This window comes from Lepidochelys kempii, chromosome 10 (assembly GCF_965140285.1).
Source record: "Lepidochelys kempii isolate rLepKem1 chromosome 10, rLepKem1.hap1, whole genome shotgun sequence".
Classification (NCBI taxonomy): domain Eukaryota; kingdom Metazoa; phylum Chordata; order Testudines; family Cheloniidae; genus Lepidochelys; species Lepidochelys kempii.
In genome coordinates, this window is record NC_136389.1 from 68,958,242 (window position 1) to 68,975,073 (window position 16,832).

Below are 16,832 nucleotides of genomic sequence, written 5' to 3' on the forward strand. Positions count from 1 at the left end.
AAGACATTCAGTAATAGATGAACGCTCAGGAGCTCAGTGTACAGTTTCCCAGGGTAGTATGTTTGGGCTGAATAAGTAAACAGATTTAGGAAGTGATTAGACTGATCTTATATTATTTTATGTACCAGATGCTATTTGATCAATGGCTAATACAGGCAGCAGTGATCTATAATCAGGCAAGCTGCCAAAAGATGCGGCTAAGGGCACCATTTTAGAAGAGCGAAAACAGACAGATGACCTGGTAGAAAGGAGTGAAAGTAAGATCCTCTTATCTCCCAACGTCCCATGAGAAATTTTAGCCTTTAGCTCAAGAATAGTAAAGTGAATCCAATGTAAACAGAATCTGTAATTCTATTATCCCAGCAAACAAGCCACTTTGTTTGTAGATACAAATGCAGAAAATTAGTTTGCAATTGCTTATAGTGAATCAGAAATCACAGCACTTAATAGCTTGCAGACTCAGAAAGCTGGAGAGATCAAGTGGTGTTTTTAGACAGGAAGATAGTTTTCATTGCGTGCAGACTCACTCGGTAGTTGGAATGTGCCCGATTGTTGTAGAATTTTCCCATTGGAATGTGCTCAGTGTAGCCTGGAGAATACATTCCTTCTGAGGGGCCTGTAGGCACATGGTGAAAAACAAACCAAAACCCTGTTTCCTGCAAAAGGGAATACACAGCGTGAGCCTTCACTTGAACTTTACAGGTCTACATTAGTACGGGGGCTTACCAGGAAATAATGCAAGGTGAAAGCCAGCAGATTTCAGGACACATAACAGTAGCTGGTATTGCCCTGTATCTATATACAAAAGACCCCCCCCTCCCACACACACACATATATGAAAGCAGTTAGGGCCAGCATTTTCAGGGCACCTCAAGTTAGCCTCCAACATCCATACTGAGGCACCTAAATGTAAACTGGCCTGACTTTCAGATGTGCTGAGCACCCACAAACCCTACTTATATCATTGAGAGCTTCAGGTGCTCAGCACCTTTGAAAAATCAGGCCACTGATTTAGGTGCCCAAAATTGAGATAGATGCCTACATTTAAGCCTGGAGATTTGGAAACTTTGGGCCAAATACTTTAGTTTGTTTATTTTGTAATTGAAAAAAATAAAAGACAATTGAGCTGAGTTAGAATTTCTGTAGATTTGCCATTAGGATGGATTTAAATGTCACAGCCCTACATACCATTCATGTACTGGGCTTAGGACTGTGCCTGTCCCCATTGTGGTCAATAGGAGCTTCGCCATTGACCTAATGGAATAGGAGGGTTCGGTCTTTAATTTATACTGGCTCTGGTTTGGGAATTTTGTTAAAAGTAATCCAGATCTGCAAGCCTGAACTACAGCAAATGACCAGAAGTGGGGAAGTGAAGGCGAGGGAGATTGCATTTGAAACACTAGCTGCATCAATGGCCTGAGCAGTGGAAACAGCGAGAACCAAAAGTTGCAGGGCTACTACAGTTGCTCTGAATTTTCCCAAAGAAGAAACCTTTATACTCACTTCGGATCCTGCAGCTGCACAGTTTATAAGGTTGTTATGTGGATTGGCCATCCAGAAGGTGGACACAGCACTGCAGATGGGGAACAAAGATGACCATGAAAATGACACCTGAAGCGCACACAAAGGAGTTAGCATTCCAGTGCATACAGTACAGGCAGGTCAGATCACAGAGCAGATAAGCTCCTGCCCTACGGGGTGTAGCAACTGGGGTTTCTTTTTGTCTCATCATATCACAGCTGTTACCATCATCTGCAGATGCAGCAAAATGGTCTTAGCTTTAAAGACCTCAGGAATTAAATGAAGAATTTCTACTGAAATCCCAAACCTGGTGTGAAGCTGTTAGCTGTCAATTATATTTCATGATAAGGTGAATGTGTCATAGACAAGAAAAGCCCTACAATGGGGCTCCAGGTTCCCTGGAGACTGGTTTAGCCAGGGATTTGACAAAGTGTTTCTATGGGCTTTTCATAGCAACCCCCTAGCATCTGCTCTTTCCACATGCTACTGTGCTTCACTACCATCCCCCACTGGCTTCTCAATCCATGGCCAGATTCTCATATCCATCCTTAGGCTGAATATTCCCACTGAAATCAATAGGACTATTCACAGAGTAAGGTACAAGGAAACATGGGTAAAAGTGGACAGAATCTGGCCCTATAATTTTATTTTAAAAATTCAGTAAGAAGCTGGAAGGAAAAAAAAAAGAAAGAAAAAAAAAGAGAGTTAGCCCTCTGATGTCACAAGGCCTACAACTTGCTGTTAGCTAGTCGTAGTTACCAGTGAAACCCTAGCTCCAGACTGTGTGCATTGATTGTGGGGGGTTCATGTTTCTCCTATACTTCACCTAAGTCTGTCTTTACAGAGTAATGAGATAAACTGCAAAAAGAATGAGATAAACTGCAAAAAGAACTCTTGCTAAATCCTTTTCAACCACTACCGAGATCCATCCCATAAATCTGCCCCTGTTGAGGTTTTGTGGATCTGAAAAGACATATTAGAGGATTGGATCTTGCAAGATGGGAGATGAGGTTGCTTAGCACCTTCTAGTTGGCACTCAGCGGTTTGCCAGGCTGGGCTTAGAGTTTGCCTCAAATAGAAACGGGCTTTAAGAACTTTCATGCACTCACTTATGTACGGATTAGTAGTCGGGACTCTATGCTTAGGCAATCTTTGATATTCCATAGTCATGTTCAAAGGTCTTGCTGAACTACATTGAATTCAACTCTTTGGTTTGAGTTTACTCCCTGTACAGTATATGCCAAGTGGATGCAAAATACAACTGTTGGGACAGATTCTGCCACCCTTCCTCACGTTGAGTAGTACCCTTACTCCACAAGGAATTCCGTTGTAATCAATGGGAGTAGTTGCAGAATAAAGTACAACTCAATATGAATAAAGATGGCAGAGTCTGTCCCATTCTGAATTTAATAGCATTTTATACACACATATTGGTGGTATAAATGAGATGCAAGGCAATGCAGTGTCAGGGCCATTTGTCTTCATATTGCACTTTGAAAGGGATGCATGCAATAATATCTGTGATAACAAGCACTTTAGTTGACCTTACACTAAAAATACTAAGCAAAATTATACCCTGCATGTGTAAATGTATAAATAGCATGGAAACATCCTGCAGACACAGCCACCCTATCTTTTTGAGCACATGGCCCATATTCCTGAAAGCAGCGTACTTAACTATATACACCCAATCCTGTGTTTCATGGATAAAAAAAAAAAGTCAAATCCTACAAGGCAAGGGAAAAAAAAACAAACAAACAAAAAACAAAAAAGATTTCCCACTTACTTGCAATCCTGCCTGGGTTTGGGGATGTACCCAGGGTATGCCCCTTCTGTAATCATCTTGCACATTTTACTGTCTCGGTCAGATGGCAGGAGAGTGCTAGGTTTAACGAGCAGTCCAAGGCAGTGATCAAATGTGTTGCGTTCCTCTGGCCCATCCTCAGTAAAGAAGCAGTGTCCCAGGGTGTTGTAGCCCACAACATCCTTAATCTGCATGTACAAAAATGGAGCTGCATTCAGTTTTAGTTTTCTAGCCACTTAGAGATAATAAATAATAAATAATAATAATAATGCTATTAATTATTATTATTTTACTGTGGAGACTCAGTCAGAGGCCAGGACCCTATTGTATCAGGAGCTGTACAAACACATTCAGCATAAAGACGGTCCTTGCCCCAATGAATTTACATACTAAGTGACAGTGTAAGCTTTTAAGATTTAATTAGAATTTGCCATTTCATATGAAATGCTAATCACACTCTGCTGTAATCTGCATGTTGAGCAAGTGATAATATCATAATAAAAGACAAAAGACGAAGAGACAGGAATGGGGGGGACGGGGACATCATATGTTTAAGCCACATCTGGGCTTATTCATCTTTGTGCAGTTACACAAACAGCAAAGTTGATGGACTAAAATGTATCCCCTGAAGTGAAAAAAAAATATTTTTCTAGGCTATCAGAGATGCTGCTAGTTGTTTACTGGACAGGCTGGATTGTTTTAAGTCTGACCTGACCCTTTTTCCAACTGATGACAAGAGCTTTACTTGAAATTGAAACAAGCCAGCTGGTGTTAATCAGCGTAGCTCCATTGAAAACCCTGCAGTTCACATGTAGTTCACATTGCAGCCTTATTGTCTCTCACAAAGCTATTCTGATTTACCCCAGTTGAAGATCTGAGGTAAAATTTTCAGAAGCAAGTAAATGACTTAGGAGCCTAAAACCAGGCCAGGGTGGGAAACAACATTTCCGTTTCATGGAAAATGTTGAGGTTTCAGAAATGGTTTTTGTTCTGATGTGGAACAAACTTGAGACCTTTCAAAGTTCTTTGTGAACAGTGCAAGAGATTTCTAGAACACTCAACAACCAGGTGATTAGAAAACTCCCGTGGGATGTGGCAGACCCAAGGTCAAATCCCTGCTCTCAATCTCCGGCCCAATGAATACTCATTTGTCTACATAAAGTGGAGCAGCTCAAACAGAAGACACTGAAATGAATTCTGGAGAGTGGAATGGGAGACCCAGGCTCAAGTATCTGTTCTGCCAGATTTAGAGCAGGTATTCGAACATAGTTCTCCCACATGTCAGGTGAGTACCTTAACCCCTGGGCTATTGATTATTCTGGGGTTGCCATCTCTAGCCAGATATTCCACCCTGGATGTGAGAAACCTTCCTGATGAGATTTGTGTGGAAACCAAGACATTTCAACTAAAAAGTTCGGTTTAGACAAAACAGTTTTTCCAGTAGGAAGAAGTTTTGCAATCAGCAAAGAAAACAATCAGCAAAAAAACTTTGCAATCAGCTCTACCTAAGACCCATTTTCAGAACTGATTTAGGCTCTTGGAAGTCCAAGTTCCATTGGCTTGGAATGAGACTTGGGCTCCTAAATACCTATGTCACTTTTGATAATGGATGTAGGCACTTTTGAAGTGTTCTCTGATCTTTATCTCAGAGGTTACAGCCAAGGGGAATCAATTTCCAGGGCTGAACTTGAAATGGTTAAATATATACACTCAGACAGAATACTGCCAGATCTATTTCACACTGCCATCTGCAAACACATGTATTATGCATAAACCATGGTCCAGTGTAAATATTCAAGCCTCTGAACACAAATCATCACAGTAAATTAAACTGTTAAAATGACATGCAGTGCAATACATTCTATTAAATTACTTCTCCGAAATTTGCTGCTAACTCTCTCGATTCAATTAGATAGCCATGCAAGTCTGACACCATCAGTATTTCAGTGTAAAATGAGTGTGCTGCGCTATTTTAATAATCCCATCTTGAAAAGCATGAAATTTGCAAGCCTTGCAATTAGAAACACCTATTGGATACTAGAACATCTCTTGAAGATGGTTCATTTTCCTGAAGAGCATCACCACACCTTTACCTCAGCAAGGCCTTTAGTCACAGGGATGCCAAAACTGCAACTGACCAGCTGTGTAAATCTATTCTTTTCCCTGAGCACACTGGCAGTTCTTTAGAGATACATATACGTTGTTTCTGGACCGGTTAGCTGCTGAAAGCTGACAAGTGACATCTCAGACAATTCCTCAGCTACCTGCTGCACCAATTCATTATGCCAGTGAACTCTGGAACTAGATCTGTATTGGTGCAATACATCAGGACTGAAAAGCGAAAAATTGAGGTATTACTTAGAAAATGGCTAGGGAGCAAATCTCTGTATAGATTCAGTACCATTGTAGAAAACATCTGCCAGTAATGTAAGAGGGAAGCCAATATATTGGCACAGGTTGGAATGCTGTACTGTATCATCTCCTTTGGCAGATATCCTCATGTAGGATTGTGGCTCTGGGGCCAGATCCTCAGCTGGTGTAAGTCAGAATAGCTCCACTGAAGTCAAAAAGTAGCTACACTGATTTACACCAGCTGATTTACTTTCCACCCTTTACTTGATTAATTATCTTTCCTATTTCTGGCCCCTGGGATTACTCAGACTGGAAACGGACAAATGTGGAACTGTTTCGTTTTCAGATTCTCATGCACTATCACAGTGCTGAAAAGTTTGGGAACTGCTGGACAGGGTTTATTTGTTAAAAAAATGCATTGGGGGAAAAATTAAATTTCACAGAAACATTACAATTAGTCTATACGCTTATTTTAACTGTAATATGTGGCTAGATTTGACAGTGCCCTTTTAAATAAAGCAATTGCCCTGTAGCGCAGTTGGATTACTGAGAGCAGATATCACTATAGCAGTTAGAGAACACTGCTGCTTATCCCCAGCAGCACAGCTCTTTCAAGTTCTGGCAGACAGTTTAATCAGCCTTCATTTAATGTTCATCTTTGATAACAACTTCCATTTCAGCCTACACATTATGGGCCAGTTCAGGGGCTCTGACCAGGGTGTAAGTAGCAGCAGAATTTGATCAATGGGGTTGCAGTGGTATAATGGAGAGGGAAAGTTGGCCAGCGTATTGCAGCAATCATGGACATTTTCAATTACGTAATTACGGCAACAAGGCCATTTCAAGCAGTTTGGTTTGAGAAGGGCCATCTATGCCCTTAAAGTGAACATATGCTTGTGGACAAGCATAGAACATGTTTGGTTCGAGCCAACCATAGCTATTTATTTATTGTCCAGAGACAGGCTTTCAGCATCAGTGTGTAAATGCACAGGAAGACAACTCTGCCACCAGGAGCAAACAGTGACATCTGTTTATTTTTTACCTCTAATATTTTATAGCGTTAACATTTCTGAGCCTGCTGCCAAGAGTGCTAAAAGCAAAATAATTTGTGACACTAGTAACCTGAGAGCCCAGTGAGGAGCCTGTATAGCCCTTAGCTATAGGCCTGTGAGTTGTCCCGTTGAAACCAATGGAAATACTGGAAGTCAGTGGGACCACTCGCATACCTAAAGATAAGCATCTGATCAAGTGCTTTGCTGGTTTGAGGCCTAATATTCCAGCAAATTTTGTGTGTCTGTGTGTGTGTGTGTGTCTCTACTAAGAGGCTAGTTCACTCAAAGATCACCAAGGCAACTGGTCTCCTGGCAGGTTATTCCTTGGATCTATCTGCTCACAGAGGCATTGAATGATATGTGAGGAGAACTTAGCTAACTTAAATAAATGGTGCCCAGATACTACAGTGAAGACCATCTTAGAAGTACATGTAATAACAACAGTACTTTCCTCATTGGAGATTTGGCTTGTTTTTGCGACTTCACGTAGTATCTCAAGGGGGAAAGGAAACTAGATTTCATAGCAGAAGAACGTGCTGCAGGATCAGCTAAGGAGGAATTGCTCGGGGTATACGTCCAATTATAGGTAATAAGATTGAATGCATTTTTAATTGAAATGAACTACATCTGTGTAGTTTATCAAACTTTTAGAAATCCTCTTTTTGATGCAGTGGGCCAAACAGCTAGACTGCACAGCATGGAATTTATTTCACTGGGCATTTCATTTCAACAAAGGGCAACAAACATGCAGCTGAAATCAAATGTGTAAAATCAATTTTTTGGTGGTAATGAGTGTAGATTAGTAAATTATACATTTTTAAAAGTAAAACAATAAACGGATTAAATTATCAATGTAGTTTTTTTTTATTATTATAGTTGCATCTCTCTTTTAGTGGAGGTTTCTTTTAAATAACTTGCCATGGAACAAACTCCAAGGCCCCTCAAAGAATTGCAGTTGTTGAGTTACACCACCAGAATTAAGCAGTTTTCTTCAATCATATCAGCCTGTCTGCATTTCATCATTGCTGTCTTGGCTGGAAAAGCCTGAGAACAGGGATCCTTACAGTATTTTCTAGTCACAATGACATGGTTTTCATTTGGAAAAGGCACAAGGGACTGAAAATTTCCAAATACCCAGTATAAATCCACCCAGCTGACCCGTGAAATACCACTTTCTGGGTATTTGGTTTGGCAGTAAGAGCAAGCATCAATAAATCAAGACACAGGGTTTAAAATTAGAATCAGAGCTGAGGTTTTAGTCAGCCCTCCGCTAATCAACAGCTGTGCAACCGCCTCATAGCTAGAGGATGTGTTTAGGGTGCCATTATTAGGAACCTTCTCATTACTTGACAAAAAGACTCCTGGCAATTCTCCTCTTCCAGGCTGTTTTTTACTTACATTCTTAGCTACACTGAGCTGCTACATGGATGGCTTTAAATTGGAAAGCAGTCATACATCTCCGGATGCCTAATACAATTTAGATAAGGTAAAGAAGAACAGATTTTTCAGAAACCAAGTTGACAGCAGATTTTAGGATCCCTTTGAATACAAAATAAGGGATGAAAAATGTTGAGCTTGAACACTGCAAGCTCTTACAATGGTTCAATGAAAAGTTAGTGCAGGTGTTTTTAAAATACCAGTGATATACTGGGAGAATTCCTAGTGCTCAATTACCATCATTTGACACAGCCAGTGGCGTGGCATGCTGGTGGTCTCATATTAAAACACTGATCTCTTATGCACAGGGTTGAGATCTTGGCTGGTTAGAGACCTGTTAAAAACACTTTTGTATGTTGGCTCCAATTCTTTTTTTCACATGTGGTGCCAACACAGGAAAAATGTGGGATTTCCGAGGAGCTAACAGGCATGTTGAGGCCACTGTTTTGGATTGATGCTTGGGAAAAGTTGAGAAGTCAGTCCTGATGTTTGTTACATGCTTTTAAAAGCTTTGCTTTCAAAACACATTTCTGAACCTTTTCTGAACGTGGGCCAAGGTTTCTCTTTCTCACATTCACAAAAGGAATGTATATGGTGGTTAGTTATATGGTTTCAGTACTAACGTCCAAATTGGATATCTAGGCCCAAGGCCAAAAAGTACACAAGCACTTGGGTGGAGTGGACATGGGGTCCTAGCTCTAATTTCTAACATGCACGGCTTGCAAAATATTCTTAAAAACAACAGAACGTTAAAGTTGATGAACACACTAAAGGAAAATGTGATCAACAGAACCTGTGTCTATTTGAGAAGGCACTAAGATGACTAACATAACATAGCCATCGGAGCTAGCATAACAATGATACAGAATGTGTGCATTTGCTGATCAAAGCCTTTCTGAATTAAACTCAGCTCCAGTCCACATACTGTTCATGCCCCCAAGAAAGCAGAACCGATGGAGTCTTATGAAAATGTGAGAAGTTTTTCATTGTGTTCTTTATTCTGAAGTAGAGTGAGTGCCCAGGGGTGCAGGGAGTTTACTGCTGTCACTATGTGCTCTCCTGTATTGTAATTTACCTGATAAATAGCTGTTGTACTATAGGAAACCTACAGGATTACCTTAGTGTTCTGACAAACAGTTCGGTTAAATCAGAGGTCTCTGACTGCTTGTGTTGTGAATGGGAATTTCAAACAAAAGTTCTTATTAGCAAATTGAAGTAACCTTAGCTCTGGTGATTACCTTCTTTAGCAGTAAACTATTTGTTTATAGATAGATTCAACAACCCATTATAGATGGGATTGTCTGCAGGAATCTCTGAATACAATGGCATTGTGAAAGCCCTGTCAGCTCTGAGTCCCGTATAAAATTTGGCCCCTGGTTTTACATTCTTATGTTGGATTTGTGTTTTAGACACATGTTGAAATATATTCATATCACTCAATAAATCCGGGGCAAAAGAGAAGAGCATTTGGTCTAACTCTATAATTCTATCAGTAATCAGACTTGTTTCAGGGGCCTCAGAATCATTTTCATGATATTAGGGACAGCAAATGGGCTGGATCAAAAGACATCTTGATCAGGAAGGCAGTCATCAAACCGCTGTTTCTTACCAGCAAGCCATTGGAGCCGTGGACTGTGACACAGCGCGAGAAGGTGTGGTGAATGGAGACGCCCTTCACATAGGATGGAGGGTGGTAGCCTCCCTTCTCATCCACATCCCCAGCCAAGTGGAAGTGAATTGGATAGTGTCCCATTCTCTGCTGGCCCATGTGTTTCAATTCTAAACCTTCAATATGGGCAGCTTTAAAACCAAGACCAATCTGCAGAACAAATAAAACACTAGTCAAGTGGCCATAGGAACATCTGGTGGCTTGTTTCATATTATTCACTGTTGCATGCAGTGTTGTTGTAGCTGTGTCTGTCCCAGGATACTAGAGAGACAAGGGGGTGGTGGTGAGGTAATATCATTTATTGGACCAACTTCTGTTGGCGAGAGAGACAAGCTTTCGAGCTTACACAGACCTCTTCTTCAAGCACTGTGTAAGCTCAAAAGCTTGCCACTCTCCCCATCGGAAGTTGGTCCAATAAAATATATTACCTCACCCCTCTGGTCTCTCTGTTTTATATTAGTCAGGCAGAGCAAGTCTTAGACTATGATGGTTGACAGAGGGGGTAAACCATTGCACAGCAGATGCTTCCTAGTTTGCAAACTCAGGCAAAGCTGTTTGCATTTAATGCTTTTCATAAAGCAATTGTGCTAGATTTAATCCTGTGGGAAGATGGGCTTGAACTGAAGCCCCAGATCTGAGCACTACCAAACCCTAAGGAAGCTGGATTTTGGATCTAAACTCTGCAGCCTGTGAGTGCTGAGCCCCAGCCAGTCTAGCAAGGTAATGTTTGAATGGGTGTGGGGGAGCCCTGCGAAGAAAAGAGAAGCAGGAGGTGAATCCATGGTCTACTCTAGGAGGGACTTGTTTATGTTGCAGGCCTCGACTCACCGGATGTGCCCTGCCATGTCATGGCCCCCTTACTAGGTGAATGTTGTTTGGCTCTGTGTAGAAGGGTATCAGTAAAGGACTTATACAATACCTTGATGTGTCCGCCAAAGGTGTCAAAATCAAAGAAGGTGCATAAACCATTGCTATAGTCATAGCATTGCCTCTCCATCTCGCCCATCACCACTATGTTTTGGCTTAGCAGCCCTACTTCTGCCCTCATGTCCACTCCGTCGATCACTTCTCCTGTGTGAAGGTAGGCTGCTCTCCCTAAGGGAACAAGATACATTTCCATGTTTATTCTGTAAACACCGCATATACCAGCTGACTAACTGCTGGTGGGGGCTGGGGCAGTAACGAACTAAGCACCTGAGTCCACAAAAGCTGTCGGCAGGCACCTCAAGGCTGGGGAAGCCCAGAGCACAAGAGTCACAAAGGCCGATGGAGATATCCTCTACAGAGGATGTAGGGTTTGTGGGGTTTGTTTGAGTCACTTCAGTAGGCCTTAAAGTAACAGCTGCTGTTAACTGTGTCCCAATCTCGCCACCTTCAAGAGAGACTCTACAGTAACCTAAAAAGAAAAATTTTTACACTGCCTGGACCACAGCTAGGTTTGTATGTAGCCTGATGCATCGGGAAAAGTTTAGCTGCAAGCGACAAGGTGTCTATTGAATGCTGGGAATCCTTCCACTGTATCAGCACAGAATTAGTTTTTCATAGCTGTATCTATAATTATGGGACATGGGAAAGACTCGGGGTGTATGACATGGCTCCTGGGCCACGGCTGGCCAAATTCCACAGAAACCAGTAGGTGCTTTACGCTACCTTCATCAGGAGCAGACTGGGCCACTCTGTGCAGAAATCCTGAATAAACCGCAGCGTGTGAGCATCCCAGCTGCTAATCCAACGGATGGGCTAGAAGAACCCACATGTGGTTTCCAAGCCACTTGACCAATGTAAATGCTGATCTACTGGCCCTTCCCTCAGCCCACACTCAATGCTTCCTTCTGTGCCAGCTTCGTCCGAACTGGTGGGGAGCTCTGCACGCAGAAGTGCGGTGGCCCCCCTGCCGGGCCATGCTGCACCTAACTACCTTGAGGGTTCAAAAAATTAAAAGAAAGACTTGCGTGGGCTGGCCAGAAGGGGCTGAATTCCAGCCACCATGAACAACAAGAAAGCAAAATAATCTCAGCACTGTAATTTCATTAAAACATATGCATGATGCACTTCTTCCTGGCTCAGCTCGCTTGAAGAAAAAGCGGGAAAGGCTTATTTGACTGACTACATTTCACATTATTCCAGTAAAAATAGGGAATAAACTCGTTCAGTAAACACTGTGCTATAAAGAATGTTACACTGGCATATATTTCATTTCAGCAGAGACCTACACAGCAGTTAGTAGAAACAAAGGGCAGGCTTGATGCTGAGAGATCTCTGAGAGGCACTTTCTGTTTGAGCAGAACCATCATGCAGGAAGAGGAGTTTTAAAAAATATTGACATGGCCTCTTTTTAAATGAAACAGGATGTTCTCACTCAATAGTAAAGATAAATAGACACCAGTTTGATACAGGTTATCCTCCTTTGGCCTTCCAGTGGGAGGTAACGTGGTTTAGGGGATAAGGCACTGTGCTGGGAGCAAGGAGAGTTACATTCTTTTCTGGCTCTGACACTGGCTAAATTACTTGCATTTCTCTCTGCCCCAGTTTCCCCATCTGTAAAGCACCTTGAAGTCCTTGGATGAAAAGTGCTAAGCTATTACACAGAAGCATTAGAATGACAGACACAGGACAGGCTTCCTGACTATCAGAAGAAGGGCATCTTTTACCCACTATGTCTAGTAACTTTATTAATCTTCTAATGAAGAATGGGACCAACTACACACTGTTCAGAGGAAAAAGGAAGTGTAGACGAACACTGAGAGGGACTAATTCTTTGACGGGATGTTAGCCAAGAAAGAAAGGAACCACCTTCACCCTTCAGTTATTACCCCCTTCAAATCTGCATCATAGTGGTAGTCCTACATGTGGAACAGATTAGCCCATTTGTAGTGCTCCTTGAGTCAGCTGGAAGGGTTGCTCAATAATAAACTAAGGTAATTCCTCCACCCTTGTGATGAATGTGCTGCTTCTACAGTGTTCTCAGACTATATAGACCAGGATTAAGGGCCCAAGCTTGGACCCAAGCCTCAGTTCTCTTTTGTTGTCACAAGGCCATGGGCTGAGTGTTTTCTTGCATATGATCAGTCTGGGACCCACTAGCCTCACAAGATCACTCAGCTGGAGCAGGAACACCCTAACTGAAAAGGGGTGTTACTGCCCTTGTTTGTGCACATCAGACAATGCACAGACCTGTCACTGTCCCCTGCACAAGGAGACTATATGGTGGATGGTTGAGACCCTGCAAATCCATGGATCCCCTTGATTTCTTGAATTCTATTTTCAGTTATCTCCCATAATTGGCCTCTCCCTTACTCACTGAAACAAAGAAGTTCAGATAATCATAAGAACATCTGATTTTGAACAGCAGCTCTTGGATTTGCAGCACTGCAATTAAAACAGACAGTTTTATTATTTGAGAGAGCGTTGAGCTCTAGAATAATAAATGGCATGATTGCATGTATTTAATACCAGCACAGACATGCACAAAATTTAAGCACTGACAAGAATGTTAAATATTCACTAACCAGCTTCTAAATAGAACTTTGTTGGGTGTATGCTTTTGCTCACTTGACTTGATGTGAGATAAGAAAATTTCCTTGAGTCTCTCTTTTTAAAATGTAAGTGTATTTCACATAATAGTTCTAAAATGGTGCCTTTAATGGGCTGTTGAAAAACAACAACAAACCACTTCTTGTAACAGCAGCCAGAACTTCAAACTCCCCTTTAACAATGTAATAGTAGGGCTATACTGCAGGAAAGGTAGGCCTGCTTCATGGAGGAGACTACTGCTCCAAAGTCCTCATGTACTGTAAATTCTATGTGGAAAACAAAGCTAGGCACAGAGTAATTGGGGGGGAGGGATAGCTCAGTGGTTTGAGCATTGGCCTGCTAAACCCAGGGTTGTGAGTTCAATCCTTGAGGGGGCCATATAGGGATCTGGGGCAAAAATTGGAGATTGGTCCTGCTTTAAGCAGGGGCTTGGACTAGATGACCGCCTGAGGTCCCTTCCAACCCTGATATTCTATGATAATGGGGGCTTTACTGCTGGTTCCCATTAAATGCTTGGTATGCAAGCAGCTCATGGGGCACATTCAGAGACAGCTGTGAAAGAAATCTGCTTGAGAGTTCACAAGGAGACAAGAACGTCTCCCTCTATAGCACTGTAAATTGAGTTTGAAATTAAGTTGTTGCTTATAGCCGGCCTGCTGAGAGTTGCTAGCTAGAGGTAGGCAGATGGTGGACAAGTGACATGTGTGACACCTGCCATAGGAAAGCCCAGTGTCAGTGACTTGCAAACCAGTTCCACTGTCGTTTGGTAAGAAGAGAGAGAACTTTGCTGCTTTGAATATTATAGCATAGTCTTTATTGTTTGAACACCAGAGCTGTTTTTGTGATTGTCCAAAAATTAGCAAAGCCAGATGCAAAGCAGTTTACAATCAGTTTTCATGGGCTCCGTATTGCTGGCATCACTTACAGAGGGATGTCAAGTATCAGCTAGATGACTGTCACCAATAGCACTCAGCAGCTGAGCCGTATTATTTTCATAACCAGAGCGATGTGGTCAGTCACATTGCATCTCTATGTAATAGGCCAGTGTGGCAGAATAAAAAACTCGCTTGATTTATCATGTGCCATCATGCTAGAGAATTAAACTAACAAAATACAAATATACACAGAAATAAATCACTTTAGTCTGTGTGTCTATCTAACTGAGGCCCTCCCCGGTTTGGCAGAGCAGCTGCTTAAGTCCATCCCTACTCAGCAAAGCAATTAATCACAAACTTAAAATTAAATGTGTGCTTAAATTCCATTAAAGGATTTAAGCACATTCTTAAAGGCAAACATGTGCTTTGGTGAACAGGCATGGCTTGCTGTATCAGGGCCAGACAGAAGCCAAAGTAGAACTGCAAATCAGAACCACTCTAAATTCTATGGAGGTTCATATTCAGAGCTTCGTATCAGAACATAACCCTCAAGCTTTGATTCTGGGTTCGAATCAAAACCAGAAGGAACCTGGGGATCAGATTTTTTTAATGTATTTTTAGGCACCTAGTGGGATTTTCAAAAGTACCTTGGCACCTAACTCCCAATGGGATCTTTAGGGGCCTAGATATTATTGACAATCTGGCCCTAAGTCATTTTTGAAAACGGCATTTTTGGCTCCTACATCACGTAGGTGCTTTTGAAAATTGTACCCCTAATCTGATAGAAACACCGCAGCCTCAGACAGACAGTGTCTGATCTGTCTGCCTGTTTTTTCCATTTGGGTCTCTCCATCAACCTCTCTATTGGTAAAATCCATACTTCACTGATGTACATATTGCCATTTTTGGCTATTTAAATTAACCAATATTCAAATTAAATTCATTTTCATAGATTTTGTTTTTTGGGGGGGGATTAAAGTCTCCCTGGTTTTCAGTTTTTTGGGGAAAACCCCCCACCACTGGCACCATGGAATATTTAAATTCTCCATTTTTCTAGCATTCAAGCAAAGCATCTACAACCACAACATTAGCTACAGTCTGTTCTAATGTGGCTGAAAGCCTTTCCCCACTTATCACGTTTTATAATCATCCAGATGTGAAAGGATTGTCATTTCTTTCAGAACAATATTAAAAATTGACTTCCTCTAGATCTGCATTCTACGCCCTCCCAGAGATTTTAGTTCTCAAGGCTGCTCCTGGCCGTTTCTTCTCTCAGACAAAATATTTGTTTGTTTTTTTTAAACGTCTAAACTTGCACATATCCTGGGCCTGATCCAAAGCCAGGCTGAAGTCAGCGGAACAGCTCCCATTGATTGCTACGTCATTTAAGCTGTGCCTACACTTGGAGCAAGGGGTGCAGTTCCCAGCTCAAGCAGACATGCGCTCACCGAGCTAGAGTGCTACAAATAGTAACAGAGCTGTGTTAGCACAGGCAGTGGGGAGCGGTAGCACCCGTTAGCCGCCCCATTACGCGCCCAGGGGGTTCAGGCAGACTTGTACTCGGGGCAGCTAGCCTGGGCCGCTGCTTGCTGTGCCGTGGCTACACTACTATTTTTAGTTTGCTGGCTCAGTAGGAGCCAGTGTGAGTATGTCTACTTGAGCTGGGAAATCACACCCCTAGCTCCAAGGGTAGACACAGCCATAAAACAAATGCTGCCCACCATCTTGCCTATTGGATCCACATTTTCTTTATCTTGCTTATGTTTAATGGCAAACAAACGCTCTTTCCTGCTATCCATCTTCCTACAGAATCCTCATTGGTCTGCAATAGATTGATGGGGTTTCCCATTTTTATTCTGGCTGTAGCTGGCCAGCTGAGAATTCACCTGAACCACACACCCAGAATGCAGCCACTTAATTGGTTTTACGAGAGAGCCTGACAAATTTATGAGTGGGATTGTAGGATGGAATTGCCTGTGCTGGGAAGGGGCAGGGCTCAGTAGCCCTGCGGGTCTCTTACGGTTCATGTCTTATGTTCCTAAAATCTCAGGCTTCTGGGTTTCAGCTGTCCATGTGCATGGGTCAGAAAGGGATCCTCCCCTCCCCACACCCAGTGTATCTGTTCTGTTTTTTAAATCTCCTTCCTCTGAAGCATCCGAGATGGCCACAGCTGGCACTGGGACAGTGCTGCGAGGTCAGTGCTTAATTTGTAATGAGAGAGAGAGAGAGAGAGAGAGGGGTGCCTGGGCTCAAGCAATTTTTTTTTTTTTTTTTTTTTTTTACACTTTCATAACAGATGTGGCAAGCCCAGAGGTGCCAAGCCTAGAGACACTGGGGCTCAGCTGTGGCAAGCCCTCGCACCAATCAAGCGCTGTGTGAGGTGGTGCAGAGAATTCGCTCTCTCAGGTTCTGGATTGGATGGTTCTTCCTCAACCTGTTCAGGGTCTAATTGATCATCATATTCGGCGTTGGGGAGGAATTTTCCCCCTAGTCAGATTGGCAGTGACCTTGCATTTTTTCCCCCCATCCTCTGCAATGTGGGGCCTGGATCATCTGGGAATCTCTCACTTAATCAGTTCCCTGACATT

The 16,832-nt window shown here is 42.3% G+C and overlaps 1 protein-coding gene across 3 annotated transcripts in view; it reads right to left on the bottom strand.

Moving 5' to 3' along the window:
* Positions 1–16,832, bottom strand: part of CEMIP (cell migration inducing hyaluronidase 1) — a 67,832-nt gene that overhangs the window by 27,142 nt on the left and 23,858 nt on the right. For all 3 annotated transcript variants that reach the window (XM_073304101.2, XM_073304102.2, XM_078854668.1), the window contains 5 exons: positions 10,755–10,930; positions 9,776–9,985; positions 3,308–3,513; positions 1,504–1,573; positions 528–656 (listed from right to left, as the gene is read on the bottom strand). In XM_073304101.2, the coding sequence (XP_073160202.1) occupies positions 528–656; positions 1,504–1,573; positions 3,308–3,513; positions 9,776–9,985; positions 10,755–10,930 (791 nt within the window). The remainder of the gene's footprint in view (positions 1–527; positions 657–1,503; positions 1,574–3,307; positions 3,514–9,775; positions 9,986–10,754; positions 10,931–16,832) is intronic.